The sequence below is a fragment of the Mauremys mutica genome, chromosome 5 (genome assembly GCF_020497125.1).
Source record: "Mauremys mutica isolate MM-2020 ecotype Southern chromosome 5, ASM2049712v1, whole genome shotgun sequence".
NCBI classification, from domain to species: Eukaryota; Metazoa; Chordata; order Testudines; family Geoemydidae; genus Mauremys; species Mauremys mutica.
Window position 1 is genome coordinate 14,609,052 of NC_059076.1, and position 16,691 is coordinate 14,625,742.

A 16,691-nucleotide genomic window follows, 5' to 3' on the forward strand; every position below is an offset into this window, starting at 1 on the left:
AAACACCAAGTGAAGTCACTGCGGAAACCCTGGCACTTGGCGGTGAAAGGGAATTTCACCCTTAATTACAGCTGCAGCAGGACGGGGGCTTAGAACAAACTGCTGTCGGTTTGTCATTGTTAAAGGGAGAAAAAGTATTTTCACAGCCTGCTTATTGCACAAAGAGAAATAAACTGAAAATCAGGTGGCCGAAAATATTCCTTTAATTCTGTCACTTTTTCTCCTCCTCCCAAACAATGGCAAAGCAGGGAACACGGGGGCTAGTGGAAAACGCCGAACATGTGACCATGTTTTTGAAATGCAAAACATCCTTGTGGCTCTGTGCCGGTGACACACCTCGCCCATCCGTGGCTTTCCAGCTCTGGCCGCTCGGGTAGGAGGAACGGGACTGTCACTATGCGAGCATCGCCTTCTCCGGGACAGAGCAAACTTTAAAGCCGGTCCTCGCCCACATGCAGCGCCCTTCCTCCGCTTCGGAGCAGGGCCGCCCAGAGGGGGGGGAGCAAAAGGGGCAATTTGCCCCGGGCCCCGGCCTCCGCGGGGGCCCCCAAGAGAAGAGCGGAGGCTCCCGCCTCCGCCCCTCTCCTGGAGCCTCAGCGCATCAAGCGCCGAGTCTCCGGCCGAGCCCCTGAGCCCCGCCCCGCTCAGAGCCGCGTGGGGAGGGGGCGGGGCTGGGAGCTCCAACGGGGCCTGAGCCCCGCCCCGCTCAGAGCCGCGTGGGGAGGGGGCGGGGCTGGGAGCTTCAACGGGCCTGAGCCCCGCCCCGCTCAGAGCCGCGTGGGGAGGGGGCGGGGCTGGGAGCTCCAACGGGGCCTCAGCCCCGCCCCGCTCAGAGCGCCGTGGGGAGGGGGCGTGGCAGCTGCCTCCGCTGGGCGTGGAGCTCACAGCCCCGCCCCCTCCCCACGCGGCTCTGAGCGGGACGGAGCTCAGGCCCCGCCGGAGACGCGCTCGGGGCCGGGGTAAGGGGCTGGGGCCGGGGGAAGCGGGACCCGCCGCCGCAGCGCAGCCCGGTCTTCGGCGGCGGGGGGCCCCTTCTGTTCCGGGACCCGCCGCCGAAGTGCCCGGAAGGCCCGCGGCGGGGACCCCCCCCCACCAAATTACCGCCGAAGACTGGGCTGCGCTTCGGCGGCGGGTCCCGCTTCGGCGGTAATTCGGCGGCGGGGGGGCTCCCGCCGCGGGTCTTCAGGGCACTTTGGCGACGGGTCCCGGAACGGAAGGGCCCCCCGCCGCCGTAGACCCCGGGCCCCCGGAATCCTCTGGGCGGCCCTGCTTCGGAGTCCCGGGCAGAGAATGCCCCAGGGGGTGAATTTTGATTTCTGAAGCTTGGGTGATATGGGGCTGGATCGTGCAGCTCTTAGGGGAAGCTCCCCCTAACTGCAGAGGGAAGTTTTGCCCACGGACTGCAGAATCGGGCTCCATTTCTTTTGTGGACTGAGTTGGTTCAGAGGCGTCTGTGCTTTGAACAGAAAAAAAACAGCCTCGCAATCGCTTCCTTTTTTAAGCTGGTTAATAACATATGTCCTGGGTGTTCTGCACAGCTGCTGCTTGGTCTGCGCGTGTGTTGCAGTTCCCACTGTGAACGTTACTGGTGACCCCCCTTAACAGCTATTCAGGCCGCCACTAGGGGAAAGCAGAAGCCTCAGGTACACAGTAACCTGAACTTTTGAACTGTCTTTTCTCCTCTGCCTTAAAGCAGAAGGAACTAGCTCCAAGTTGGTTTTCACTGACCAGGTAACGGTTTCACCCGGTCTGGCAACCACCAATGAAGTGTTAACAGGGCATGGTCTTTGTCTGAAAGTGTATAAAAAGTTTGTGAAATTTGTATGAAGCAGAGTTTTTTGTACCTGAGTACAGAACTCTCCTTTTTTCTGCAGAATAAAGCAATCTTTCCTTATCCCTGTCAGGCTGTTATTGGCTCTCAGCTAGAGGGACCCGATATTTCGTAACACCACAGATCACACTGGTTTTACTGTTTTGAACGTCTGGTAATTTTTATGGCTTCTCTCTTCGGCCCATCTGGCTGCCAGAGCAGGAGCTGTTCCGAAGCTCTCACTGGCAGCCTGGAGAGACAGAAGGTCTTGCTCACTGTTAAGTTAGTGCAGGGGTCGGCAACCTTTCAGCAGCGCTGTGCCGAGTCTTCATTATTCACTCTGATTTAAGGTTCCGTGTGCCAGTAACACATTTTAATGTTTTTGGAAGGTCTCTTTCTAGAAGTCGCTAATATAGAACTAAACTATTGTTGTATGTAAAGTAAATAAGGTTTTTTAAATGTTTAAGAAGCTTCATTTAAAATTAAATTCAAATGCAGAGCCCCTCCGACCCAACCGCTGGCCAGGACCCGGGCAGTGTAAGTGCCGCTGAAAATCAGCTCCTGTGCTGCCTTTGGCACGGTGCCGTAGGTTGCCAACCCCTGAGTTAGTGCATGTAAATCAATAGTCCTGAGACTTTCACATCACCAGGCTGCACTGAGTGATTTGTCCCTGGACTTTACAGTAGGGTAGCTGGGGTGGGAGTGGGGGCAGCGGAGCACAAGTGTTAGCCAAAAATGGGCTCGTTTCTCCCCGGAGCTAACCAATTACTCCAAAGAGAGACACAGAGAGCAAAATTGAGTTTCCCCACGAGAGTTTTTCGGGGCCCCTGGAGCGGGGTCCCTCACGGGGTCCCTCACTCGCTCCGGGGGGGCCGGAAAACACTTGCGGGGCCGGGCGCAGGAGCTTCTTTGCTCCTGGTCTTCGCCTGCGGGGGGTCCTTCTGCTCCGGGATAGAAGGACCCCCAGCAGGCGAATTACCGCAGAAGCGGGACCCACCGCGGAACTGCAGCCCGGTCTTCGGCGGCGCGGGGGGGGGCCCTTCCATTCCGGGACCCGCCGCCGAAGTGCCCGCCGCGGAAGACCGGGCTGCACTTTGGCGGCGGGTCCGCCTTCCGCGGTAATTCGGCAGCAGGGGGGGCCCCGCACTTCGGAGGTGGGTCCCGGAATGGAAGGGGCCCCCCGCTGCCGAAGACCCCAGGCCCCTAGAATTCTCTGGGCGGCCCTGCTTATACAGACTGTTTATTGAGCGATCAGCTGAGCGGGTGCCCCCCTCGACTAATGCCAGAGGAAGGACACCCCGAAAGAAGATTTTTACCACACATATATAGTATTATTGACGTCATATCAGACCATACTGATAGCAACATGTTTTCCTAAGATCAGGGACAGTGGGTACATAGGTTTATTTACCTGCTGATGCATCATTCCACCTATCTCTCATTGACCAGAGTATTGTTTGTTAAGACAAGTCACAAACTCTTAATGATTGCATAACAGAATCAAAATCAAATTATGTTATCTATCACAAGCGGCGCCGTTTACATTTCTTGGTTGCTGTGTCCGCCAGATGCAACAAACCAGAAGTAGATTTTTGGTGCCAACAGTCAACAGTGAAATACGAGCTCATGCTCAGACTCAAGGGGGTTCATTTAGCAGTGAACTGCCAATTTGCTCCCTTAGCTCCCCCGTGAGGGGGGAAGTTTGTCCGTGTTTCCGAGCCTGCAGATTGCTGCGCACTAGCGATAACCCCCGAGCAAGCCGGGTCCCTGCCGCTTAACATCAGCCCAGGCTGCTGGGCGGGTCGCCGGCGCTCAGGCTGGGCGGGGCTGTCCGAGGAGTGAACCAGTCTCCTAACGGGAGCGACAGCGGCGGGGGCAGAGCTGGGCCGCTGCACCCCAGGGAGAGCCCGCGGGGCTGGGAACTAGCCCGAGGGGGCACGGGCGGGGGGACCCATCCCGCGCCCTGCTCCCGCCGTTCCCCCACCCCGGCTTCGCTGTAAGAACTGGGGCCACGGCGCCTTCACCTGGAGCCTGAAATAGCTCGGCCAGATCCCACGGGCAGCCTGTGGTCCGAGCCCGCCTGCCTCGCCCAGGGGCACCCGGGCTGCACCCCCGCCCCGGCACCCCGCGCTGCCACACCCGGGTCTAGGGGTAATTAAACATGAACAGCGAACCGCGGGGCTTTCGGGCTTAGGAAATGGGTTATCGAAACTCCAGGAACCCGCTCCCTGCAGGGCAGGGGATCCCGGGCTCGGTGCGGGGATCGCTACTGCGGGAGTGAAGGTGGCTGGATTGGGGGCTCCGGGCGGGGATCCCGGGGCCCCGGCCAGTCCCCGAACCCAGCCCTTGGCGCGGGGCCGGGGCAGGCGGGTCCCAGCTGAAGCGGGTTTCTCCGGCCGCTCCGCCCCCTCTGCCCCGGGAATTTCCCGGCCGGGTCCCGCGGGGATAAAAGCGGCCGCGGGGCGCTGCGGTGGCTCAGAGCTGAGCCGAGCCCAGATCCCAGCACCAGCCTCCGTCAGCGCCAGCCCGGACCATGAGCCGCCCCCGGAGCTTCACCCCCGGCAGCCCCCTGCTGCTGCTGCTGCTGCTAGCGGCCTGCGCCGCGCTGTGCCGGGGTGAGGGGCTCGCTGCGCCAGGGGGCGGGACCCGGACCGGGCTGGGGGAGTCTCGCTTCCCACTGGGGAGTGTGTAAGCGGGAAATGGGTTCGCTATTGTAGGGCGCTTCCCTGGCTTCTGCACTACCCCGTCTGGTGAAATGGGCTAGTGGAAGGATCTGAGTCCTGCTCCCATTCCCTTTACCCAGAGGCCTCCCTGCCCTGGAGATCTCCCCTTCCACCCTCCTGTCTGGCAGAGCCCTCCTAACCCGGACAAGGCTGGGCCCAGGATTCCTGGGCGGCTGGACCCCCAACCCTACTGTGGTCACCCAGGACAGGAGCTAGGGTGTCCCCACTCCAGGATGTTCTCTCTGCACTGGGCACCTCCCTGACCAGGGCCGGCTCCAGGCCCCAGCACGCCAAGCGCGTGCTTGGGGCGGCATGCCGCGGGGGGCGCTCTGCTGGTTGCCAGGAGGGCGGCAGGTGGCTCCGGTGGACCTCCCACAGACGTGCCTGCGGAGGGTCTGCTGGTCACGCGGCTCTGGTGGAGCATTCGCAGGCACGCCTGTGGGAGGTCCACTGGAGCCGCGGGACCGGCGACCGGCAGAGCGCTCCCCACGGCGTGCCGCCCTGCTTGGGGTGGTGAAATGGCTAGAGCCGCCCCTGTCCCTGACCCACTGATCATTTCATACAATTTAAAGCAAATACAATTTATTTAATCAGCAATTAGTTTAAAAAAGAATAAGGAACAATGGGAAAGGTTCAGGGAAAACACATTACCCTGCTCTGTGGCAGGGAACATCACAAACAGTGTCTCTGGAACGTCAGGGCAGTTCAGTCTGTTCCTTGTAGGTCCCTGGCCTCCTTCTCAGGCCGTGGCTGTGCTGCAGGGACGCTGTGGGTTGGACACTTGCTCTGGTGGTGGCCACACACCTCCGGGCGTTGGGTGGCGGGACCCTTCTTCCCAGCACCAGCCCCCTGTCGGGTTCAGATCCCCCTCCCAGTCTGGCCTGCAAGGACCCTTGGCTGGCAGTGTCTTTCTGCGCTGGGTCCTCTGCCTAGAATCCCCTCTTGGCTGGTTCCAGTTGCTCACCGCATCCGGCTCCAGACTGCTCCAGCCCCAGCTCCACTGTTCTAGCTCCGGCTCCACTCTGCCTCAGCAGGGAGGCTGCTCTGCCTCCAGCCCCCTGGGCTGCTTCTCACAGGTCTGCTCTGTGGGCTGCTTCTGTGACTCTGCTCCCAGCTCTCACCTGCTTCCTGGGCTGCTTTTCTGGCCCCTCTGGATCCGGCACAGCTCTGCTCCCCAGCTCGGCTTGGGCCCCTGCTCTGTCTGACCCAGGCAATTCCAGCTCACATGGAGGACGGGACCCTGGTCTCCTGACTCCCTGATTAGCCTGCTCGCCCTGTCAGTCTGGCGCCCTGGCCTCTCCTCATTGTTCCTGGGGACTGTCAGTCTCAGGGTCCTTATTTCCCATCATCCCTTCCCCTTTCTTTTGGCACTGGGAGTTAGCCAACCCCAAAAAAACCTCACTGAGTCTTAGTAAGGGGACAACAGTCCCCTTACACTTGGAAGGATGGATGGGACCCAGGTGTCTGGGAGCTGGCCGTATGTAGGGTGACCAGACGTCCCAATTTTATCGGGACTGTCCCGATATTTGCTTGTTTGTCCCGCGTCCCGACCAATGTTAGGTCGGGACACTGGACAAACAAGCAAAGGCTCCGGAGCCTGGAAGGGCTCGCGCCCTTCCCCGCCCCGACTCTGCCTCCTCCTTCCCCAATTGGCTCCCTCCCCAAATCCCCGCCCCCATCCCCGCCCCATTGGCTCCCTCCCCAAATCCCCGCTTCTTGCCAAGCACGCCATGCCCAGGAGACGCAGGGGAACGTGGGGCCGGGGTGAGTGTGAGTCCGGCCTGGCCCCGAGCAGGCAGGACTCGGGCGCGGTGCCTGGATGGAGAGTAGGGAGTGGCCTGCGGGGCCAGTCGGTGGCTGTTCTCCCCACTTGGGCAGCGGGACACGGGAGCAACCGCTGCTGCAGCTCCCACTGCCGCGGGGGGAGGAAGCGGCCAAGCACGTGGCGCCCGGGCCTGAACCCGGGCCTGCTGCTGGGACCCAGCAGCACGCACACTGCGCCCCGCCACTGGCCAGTCGCGTCTGGGCTGGCTGCTCAGCTGGTGCAATCCCGCGGCGGAGGCATCGGCAGCCCAGCCCCGTTCGTTCCCCTATGGGACCCGAGCAGGATGGGGGGGCTGGGGCCTGCTGCCCCCACTCCAGGGCCACCCGTGGGATTGCACCAGCTGGGCAGCCAGCCCAGACGCAACTGGCCAGGGGCTGGGCGCGCGGTGTGCGTGCTGGGTCCCCGCAGCAGGCCTGGGCTCGGGGGGTTCATGGGCACCAGAGCCGCAGCCGCCAAGTTTGGCTAGCGGCCGCTTCCTCCCCCCGGGGATGTGGGAGCTGCAGCAGCGGCTGCTCTCAAGTCCCGCTGCCCAGGTGGGGAGAACAGCCGCCGCCGCCTGGCCCCGCAGGTCACTCTGAACTCTCCCTACAGGTACCATGCCCAAGTCCTGCCTGCTTGGGGCCAGCCCGGACTCACACTCACCCCGGCCCTGAGCTCCCCTGAGTCTCCCGGGCCTCCCTCCAGCGCTTGCGGAGGGAGAAGGAATCGGGGGTGGGGAATTTTTTTTTTTTGCTCTTCCGCCATTTTTTCCCCCATTGCCGCCCCCCCCCCCCCGCGTCCCGATATTTGACCTGGGTGATCTGGTCACCCTAACACTAGTTTTGTCAAAACTTTCTAGTACCACATCCTATAAATTACTCATAAGTGCAGTTTCCAGTGGGCAAAGTCTTTTGTACAATGATCATGCTTCCTTTTGAATTTCACTCTTTCCCTCAGCATTCTCTGATATTTCTTTCAAACAATGTTGAATGCTCTCATAGTTCACTACAATTGTTTTACAAGATTCAGCATGGCAGGATCCTCTCGTATCTGACAGGGATTCTAGGACAAGGAGAGTTCCTTGTTCACTTTTGGTAAGATTGTTGCACAAAACTTTTATCACCTGGGTGATGCTGCAAGAAAACCATATAGTTTCTGAACAAAACTGAAAAAGTTTATGGCTTCCATGCAAGAATCAATGCTGTAAGTTCCAACTAAGTTCAGAGAATGAGTTGTCCATGGCACACACAGAGCTAGTGGATTTAGTCTTTTGATCTGAGCTTCAAGACCTTCATACTTTCTAGACATGTTACTTGCATTATTGTATGACTGTCCTCTGCAGTTTTCAATACCAGTGTTGTTTGCATCCAATAAAGACTTCATGGTCTGGAAGAGTGACTTGCCTGTGTGGCTTTCAGTTGGTAGAAACCTAACTTATTCATGTCACCATGTAAGCAGTATCATAAAATGACAGAAAAATGATCAACATGAGTGATATCAGAAGTTGAGTCTACTACCAAAGAGTAGTATTTCACCTGTTTGACTTCAGTTACAATGAATTCTAAACCCTTATATCCCATTAGCTCAAAGAACTCATGTGATAAATGAAGGGGGGGGGGAACTCCCTTTGATGGACACCCAGCCAGCCAGTTAGCTGTAAAATCCCTCTTAGTAGCTGTTCTCTACTTGCTTTACCTGTAAAGGGGTAAAAAGTTCCCCAGGTAAAGAAAAGAAAGTGGGCACCTGACCAAAAGAGCCAATGGGAAGGCTAGAACTTTTTAAAAATTAGGAAAGAAACTTTCCCTTTGTTTGTTGTTCTCTGGGCTGCAGGGACACGGAACATCAATGCTATAAGCAGCAATTCTGTGTAAGGTTTGAACCAGGTATGAAAAATTATTTTCCATACCTAGAAGGAATCATTGGGATAGGGAATGTTTAGATAGACGTGATCAGGTTGATTTCTTTATTTTGGCTTGTGGATCTCCTCTGTTCTAACCCCAGATGTTTTTGTTTGCTTGTAACCTTTAAGCTGAACCCTCAAGAAAGCTATTTTGGGTGCTTAATTTTTGGAATTACTCTTTTAAAATCTAGCAAAAGCCTAAATTCAAGATGTATTTTCTTCCTTTTTGTTTTTAATACAATTTACTGTTTTAAGAACAGGATTGGATTTTTGGTGTCCAAAGAGGTTTGTGCATGTTGTTTGATTAGCTGGTGGCAACAGCTAATTTTCTTTGTTTTCTTTCTCAGCTCTTCCCTGGGGTGTGTGTGTGTGTGTGTGTGTGTGAAAGGGCTTGAGGGTACTCCTCAGGGAGGATTCCCAAGTGCTCCTTCCTGTATCCAAGGGGTCTTTTTGCATTTGGGTGGTGGCAGCATTTACCAAGCCAAGGTCAGAGAAAAGCTGTAACCTTGGGAGTTTAATACAAGCCTGGAGTGGCAGTTATTAAATTTTTAGAATCCTTGCGGGCCCCCACCTTCTGCACTCCAAGTGTCATAGTGGGGATTCAGCCCTGACAACTCATCACAGATTATTTCTGACAAGTAGGATGAGGGATCTTTCCCTTTGTTTCCATAGCATTTAATATGCTTACTTATATAAGGGTCAAATTCAGTAATGGCTTCAAGAACATCTAGATCGTTTCCATTCTGAGGAGAGCTGATAACTTCCTCCCTTCCTCTAAATGCTAAACTGAGTTCAGCAAGAAGCTTAACAACTGTCTCAATATGCCTTAAAACTTTCTTCCAACCATTTTGTGTTAGAAGCAGCTGTGTCATTGTCCTGTCCATGCGGTTCTTGCCTTGCGAATGCACTAGCCATGCTACCATTGCATCGCAATGTTCCACACTGTTTTCATGAGAACAAATCTTCTCCACTACTTTTTTCCTATCGATAAAGCCTGGGATTATGACAGCGCTAAGATTGCTAGGCAATGAGAAGAGTTTTCACACAAAACAGAAATCCGCTCTTGAGGGTCTAGAATACATCAACCGATGCCTCAGATAACACTCCCTGTTTGGTAGTTTTTGTTCGAAAAGAGGACAGAGAGATTGTTTCCGCTGTTTGTACTGCAGCTCGGAAGCTATAAGTTTGTTGTTACAACTCTGAAAATAAAGTAAACCTCTCTCGATACACTGAGTATGAAACTCCTCCTCAAAGAAGGCCATTTAGACAGATCTTGTTTGATGTTAATGACAACTCTATCCTCTTTAGCACTGTGATTCTTTCCACCTTCTGTTTGGTCAGGTGGTTGGAAAAGTGGATCATCCCTTTCCTCATCGCTTTTGCCCTGGATTTCAGGAATGCTTGTCTCGTCTTCTGCCCTCTCCTAAGGGAACAAGTTCATATCCGTATCTTCACTTTCATGATTGTTTTCCAAGAAAGATGGTCCGTCATCTTTGGAAGATGATTCTGAAGCCATAGGCGGCGAGTTCCATACCCACGTGGTGCTCGGGCACCAGCAATATTCAGATCCTAGGGGCCCAGCTCCACGAATATTTAGGGCCGGGGGGAGGAGACCCAGCCCCACCTGTGGCCCCCCCATGCCTTCCCCGAGTGTCCCTGTGCCCCGATTTGCTGCCCCCACCCCCCACTCACCTTTCCCGGGCTCCAGAGCAGAGAGGCACTGACACAGGGTCTCTTCAGGGCAGCTCCATGTTGCCTACCTGAGGCAACTGCTGCCACAGAGTCCTAGCGCCCCCCATCTCACTGCCAGGGCAGACTGTCTGAGCCTGCCCTTCCCTTCCCTTTTCCGGCAGGACCCTCCAGCCGCACAGCCCCCCCCCCCCCGGCCCGCAGTCACTGCTCCTGCCCCATGCTGGGCAAGGAGGCAGCCCCCTCCCTCAGCCCCAGTGAGGCTACAGTTGGGGCAACAGCGGGAGAGGAGGCGCATGCAGCACTCCCAGCACCCACCACGAGGGAGGTGGGGGAGATTCCTGGACCTGAGAGGGGCCTTAGGAGCACATGTAGTGACAGTGGTGGGGGTGAGTGTGCTGCTGGGGGGGGCAGGACAGGGGGGCTTCTCCCCCAGAGCTCGCTGCTGCCGGCAGGGAAAGGGCTGGGGGGAGTCCTCTCTGGCTCCTGTCCCGGAGCAGCCTGCCTGCACCCCAAACTCATCCTCAGCCCTGCCCCACCCCAGAGCCCACAGCCCCAGTCAGAGCTTTCACCCCCCACCGCATCCTCAAACCTCTGTCCGAGCCCTGAGCCCCTCCAGCACCCCAAACACCTTATCCCCAGTCCCAGCCAGAGCCCTCACCCCCACACTCCTACTCTCACCCTGAACCCCTCCCACACACCAAACCCCCCATTGTCAGCCCCAGCCAGATCCCTCACCCCCTACACCCCTACTCTCGCCCTGAGACACTCCCACACTCCAAACCCCTCATCTGTAGCCACACCCCACAGCCCTCACCCCTGCACCCCATCCCGCTGCACCCCTCCCTCACCCAAACTCCCTCCCAGAGCCTTGGGCAGGTAGGGGGCAGAGTTGGGGGGGGGACGGAGTTTGGGCACCACCAAAATTTCTACAAGGCTGCCACCCCTGTCTGAAGCAGTACCAGCAGAGAAAGCTAGTAAGTGTAGGCAACTGGCTCACAATTTTCTCTCTTTCTAATGTAGCTTTCCTGTCGATCCTCTGCTTGGAAATTGTTGACCAGATATTTCATTGGAGCGAGGTGAAAACAGTACTATGTGCAGTGCCATAATTAGCAGCCACCGACCAGTGACTAGCATCACCAGTTCACACCCCCATCACCAGCAACTGAAAGTCTGAAAGAAATTGATTAAATTTCAACTTAAGAAGCTGGAACAAAATTGGAAAGGGGCACAAATGAAGTTTTGCTCTTTTCTTTTTAGTGTTAGTAGGAATATAATCAAAATCTCCCTTGTTTGTACTGTATATTTCAAGGATTGGAGAACTCCCGGGAAAGCAGAGGCCTGGGGTTGCAGCACCCTCAGTTTCTGCCCCCCTCCCCCTTAATCCAGCACTGATCCTAACTCCTTGGGGAAGATGTCCCTAAGGGTCATCTGTAAAGAATAAAAAGAAAATACAGAATCTCTATGAATCCAAGCTGGGCACTCATAGGGTATAACCTTGCTAAGTTCTGGAGAGAATCCTCTCTCTTTCTCAGTACAACCAGTACAAGCAGAATTAAGAATAATCAATAACAACCACACAGAATTGCAAACATAGGATTATTAGATAAGGACACAAAGTATCTTTCTAATACTCACTATCTTGACTAGAAGAAATTAGTTCAGAAAGGTGGAACTTGTAGGGACTTGATTAACTCGTCTGGTCTCTTGAATTCCAAACGGCCAAAAGACAAAGACCCCCCCAAACAGAGGGAAAAGTTCCCTCCTAGGAGTTTCAAATTCTCTTCCCTGATTGGTCCTCAGGTCAGATGCCCACCAGGTACTATGCTTTAACCCTTTACTAACTATTCATGACACACCCTTTTGCTGAAAAGAGGTGGAAGTTGGCAGGTAAAGACAATCTTTTCTCTGCTGTGGGAGATCCTGTAATATTTGCTGTAAATTCTAGTGCACAGGTGACTAGGAAAATCAATGAGGAAATATGACTCAGGTTCAGAGATGACGTGCAAAGCCAAACTTCCAGTGAAACCTGTCAAGCTGTCTCAAGTGGCTCATCACCATGTGTGCCAACCTCAGGGCAGAATTTTCAAGAAACAGGGCATGAACCCCAAACTGGTTGTGAAGTCTATACCTAGATTTCACCAACCACATAACAAGTGTGAATTCCTCAAGCACTGTAACAGCCTTAACAGGGAGCCACAGACAGTCCCCTTATGTACTCTGATCTATCTCACCACCCAGGCAAACTTGTTGTCATAAACAGATAGTTAAGGGTTAATGTCTCTTTTACCTGTAAAGGCTTAAGAAGCTCAGTAAACCTGGCTGACACCTGACCAGAGGACCAATAAGGGGACAAGATACTTTCAAATCTTGGTGGAGGGAAGTCTTTTGTTTGTGCTCTTTGTTTGGGGGTTGTTCGCTCTTGGGACTAAGGGGGACCAGACATCAGTCCAGGCTCTCCAAATCTTTCTGAATCAGTCTCTTATGTTTCAAACTTGTAAGTAATAGCCAGGCAAGGCGTGTTAGTCTTATTTCTGTTTTCTCAACTTGTAAATGTTCCTTTTTTGCTGAGAGGATTTTACCTCTGTTTGCTGTAACTTTGAACCTAAGGCTAGACGGGGGTTCCTCTGGGCTATATAAATCTGATTACCCTATAAAGTATTTTCCATTCTGATTTTACAGAGATAATTTTTACCTTTCTTTCTTTAATTAAAAGCTTTCTTTTTAAGAACCTGATTGATTTTTTCCTTGTGTTAAGATCCAAGGGGATTGGATCTGGACTCACCAGGAATTGGTGGGGGAAGGGAGGTGGGATGGTTAAATTCTCCTTGTGTTAAGATCCAAGGGGTTGGATCAGTGTTCACCAGGAACTTGGTGAAAAAGCCTCTCAAGGCTGGCCAGGAAGGGGAAGGTTTTGGGGGGACAGAAAGTGACCCAGACACTGAAATTTCTGGATGGTGGCAGTGTTACCAGATCTAAGCTAGTAATTAAGCTTAAAAGTGTCCATGCAGGTCCCCACATCTGTACCCTAAAGTTCAGAGTGGGGGAAGGAACCTTGACACTTGTCTTTACGATAGATGGTCCCTTACACCAAAAATCACAATAATAATCAGATTACTCCCAGTCCCAATGGACCAGTCACTTACCTCAGGGCAACTATACCTTAGATCTCTCACCAAAGACAAAGCCTGTAGCAAATACCATAATAAACTAACCAAAGGTTTATTAACTAAGAAAAGAAATGAGAGTTACTTGCAAGGTTGAAGCAGGTAAACATACACAAATGAGTACAATCTTAGGTTTCAAAAAGGTAATAGACACTGCTGTAATATGAAAACTCTATATAACCTTTAGGATTAATCCAAGCTAAAAAGCTGGGGACCCCTTGCTTATGCTTAGAAATCTTTGCCCCTCAGGGTTCAAGCTGCATAGGGATAAAATTCCTTCTGGTTGGGGATGTTTATCCCCTTCCCACAGAGCTCCAGCTGTGATAGGATGAGCGTTCGTGCATGTCCCCTCTTCATGGGTGTGCGAAAAACAATCAACAAAGTCCTTTGTCCAGTGATGTTCCACAGTGGCTGGTCTGGTGTCTACAGGCTTTCTTTCATTGGGTAGGAGATGACACCTTTTGTGGTAAACTAGTATTTCACACTTGGCAATGCTTCTCTCCTGACTGTGGATTTTCCAGTTTTAAAGCAAACAGTTTCATAGTTACAGAGCAAACACATACATAGTACCTTGTAAAACATGGGATACAGCTATTATAAGCGAGACTAAAGCATGCAGCAACTTACCAACATTTCATAAAGTCAAAACACTAAACATGTTCTTATGAACTTAATATCTATTTTAACAATGCTAACATACAGGTGAGCCAGACTGGTTTCCAGCTTTGCATTTGTCAGTGTTCAGAGAGTCCTAGGGGCCATGGCATAAGCTGGCACCTGATCTACCAGTGTCACAAAACCAATGCAGAAGCAGCAAAGAATCCTGTGGCACCTTATAGACTAACAGACATTTTGCAGCATGAGCTTTCGTGGGTGAATAGCCACTTCTTCGGATGTTGGTCTCTGTCTGCGGGGTTAGAGCAGATACGGTTGTACAGAGACCAACACCTAGAAAATCTCCACCAAGCATTCTCAAGACTACAGTACCCACACGAGGAAATAAGGAAACAGATCAACAGAGCCAGACGTGTACCCAGAAACCTCCTACTGCAAGACAAACCCAAGAAAGAAACCAACAGGACTCCACTGGCCATCACATACAGTCCCCAGCTAAAACCCCTCCAACGCATCATCAGGGATCTATAACCCATCCTGGACAATGATCCCACACTTTCACAGGCCTTGGGTGGCAGGCCAGTCCTTGCCCACAGACAACCTGCCAACCTGAAGCATATTCTCACCAGCAACTGCACACCGCACCATAGTAACTCTAGCTCAGGATCCAATCCATGTAACAAACCTCGATGCCAACTCTGCCCACATATCTACACCAGCGACACCATCACAGGACCTAACCAGATCAGCCACACCATCACCGGTTGATTCACCTGCACGTCCACCAATGTAATATACGCCATCATATGCCAGCAATGCCCCTCTGCTATGTACATCGGCCAAACTGGACAGTCTCTAAGGAAAAGGATAAATGGACACAAATCAGACATTAGGAATGGTAATATACAAAAACCTGTAGGAGAACACTTCAACCTCCCTGGCCACACAATAGCAGATCTTAAGGTGGCCATCCTGCAGCAAAAAAACTTTAGGACCAGACTTCAAAGAGAAACTGCTGAGCTCCAGTTCATCTGCAAATTTGACATTATCAGCTCAGGATTAAACAAAGACTGTGAATGGCTTGCCAACTTACAGAACCAGTTTCTCCTCCCTTGGTTTTCACACCTCAACTGCTAGAACAGGGCCTCATCCTCCCTGATTGATCTAACCTCATTATCTCTAGCTTGCTTCTTGCTTGCTTATATATACCTGCCCCAGGAAATTTCCACTACTTGCATCCGAAGAAGTGGGTATTCACCGACGAAAGCTCATGCTGCAAAACGTCTGTTAGTCTATAAGATGCCACAGGATTCTTTGCTGCTTCTACAGAACCAGACTAACACGGCTACCCCTCTGATACTTAAAACCAATGCAACTTTTCCCTACCCAAGAAATGATCCAAGAGAATGTACCTTGCTGTACTGTTTCCCAAATAGTGGGTCTGTTGCAGGAAGGTTGTAGACGGGTCACCATCAGGACTCTAAGCAAACATACACTTCTCCAAGCATGATGGGGGGAGGGGCTGGAGAGTAAACCCCCCCCACACATTCACCCCACAGTGGCAGGTCCTGTCCCATCAGGGTGGGCCCAGCTCCCTGCTCTGGGCATTGCGACCTGCTGCACAGGGTTGCAGCACCACTCAGATTGCCCCGCGCAGTGCTGTGCACCAGGTCACAATGCCGGAGTGGAGAGTGGACCCAGCCTCACAGGACAGGAGCCATGGCAGAGGGTTGAGTTTGCTCTCCAAGACCCCTTGCCCCCTCTGCACTGGGCTAGGATTAGGATTGTGGTGCTGGGGTGGAGGGTGCTGCTGTGGGTGGTCATTACTGGGTGGGGTGAGGAGGAGGAGGTGGCGGTGGAGGAGGTAGTTGCAAAAAAAGACAAAACGCAGTTGGTGAGTCATCCTGGTAAAAAATCTGGACACCAAGGACTTAGTGGATCGTATGCCTTCTTCCCACCTTCAGTGTAAGTTGCACTCACTTAAGCTCCAGTCCTACAAGCTGCTCTGGGCAGGCAAAGCACTGCCTGCGCCCGAGAGATTAAAATTTCCTGACGGAATAATTTTCCATTGGAAAATGCAGTTTTGATGAACTCAGAGGCATAGGGAAGTGTTAATTTCAATTAAATTTTCTATGAAAAATTTTCTAAGCGATCCTCTTTCACATTCTTGTTTCATTTTGATCATGCCAAATAATTCCTCGGGGGAGAGAAACAAATTTTGAAATGTTGGAATTTCCCAGGAAAGGGAAATTCCATTTTCCACTCAGCTTTACCCCCAGCAAGAAGCCAATGGGGCCTGTGCAGCCTACTGCAGGATCAGGGCGTAGGCCTCTTTATCTCCCTAACCAACAACCTGCAGCTTATATCCCTTTCACCTTGGAATTAGGACCTGTGTATTGACAGTTGTACCAGGTGTTTCCTTAGCTTATGAAATGCTGATGGCTGTTCAGGAATTTTAAGGCCTGGTCTACACTAGGACTTTAATTCGAATTTAGCAGCGTTAATTCAAATTAACCGTGCACCCGTCCACACCAGGAAGCCATTTAATTCGACCTAGAGGGCTCTTTAGTTCGAATTCGGTACTCCACCCCGACGAGGGGAGTAGCGCTAAATTCGACATGGCTATGTTGAATTAGGCTAGGTGTGGATGCAAATCGAACTTACTAGCTCCGGGAGCTATCCCACACTGCACCACTCTGTTGACGCTCTGGACAGCAGTCCGAGCTTGGATGCTCTGACCAGCCACACAGGAAAAGTCCCGGGAAAATTTGAATTCCTTTTCCTGTCTGGACAGTTAGAATCTCATTTCGTGGTTGGACATCGGGGCGAGCTCAGCAGCACCGGCAGCGATGCAGAGCTCTCCAGCAGAGGAGTTCATGTAATCTCTGAATAGAAAGAGGGACCCAGCATAGACTGACCGGGAACTCTTGGATCTGATCGGTGTGTGGGGCGAGGAGTCTGTGCTTTCGGAGCTGTGCTCCAA

At 53.0% G+C, this 16,691-nt stretch overlaps 1 protein-coding gene across 4 annotated transcripts in view; it reads left to right on the plus strand.

Moving 5' to 3' along the window:
• The first annotated feature begins 3,674 nt into the window (after nt 1-3,674).
• The window catches only part of LOC123371138 (growth-regulated alpha protein-like), an 886,915-nt gene continuing 873,898 nt past the window's right edge, over nt 3,675-16,691 (plus strand). The window contains exon 1 of one of the 4 annotated variants that reach the window (XM_045018407.1): nt 3,675-3,961. Coding sequence is in view for 3 of the 4 variants with exons in the window: in XM_045018408.1 (XP_044874343.1) it covers nt 4,344-4,425 (82 nt within the window). In the remaining variant the exon portion in view is untranslated. Of the gene's footprint in view, nt 3,962-4,036; nt 4,426-16,691 lie in introns of those variants that run through there. The other 3 variants (XM_045018408.1, XM_045018403.1, XM_045018405.1) reach the window with 3 other exon arrangements.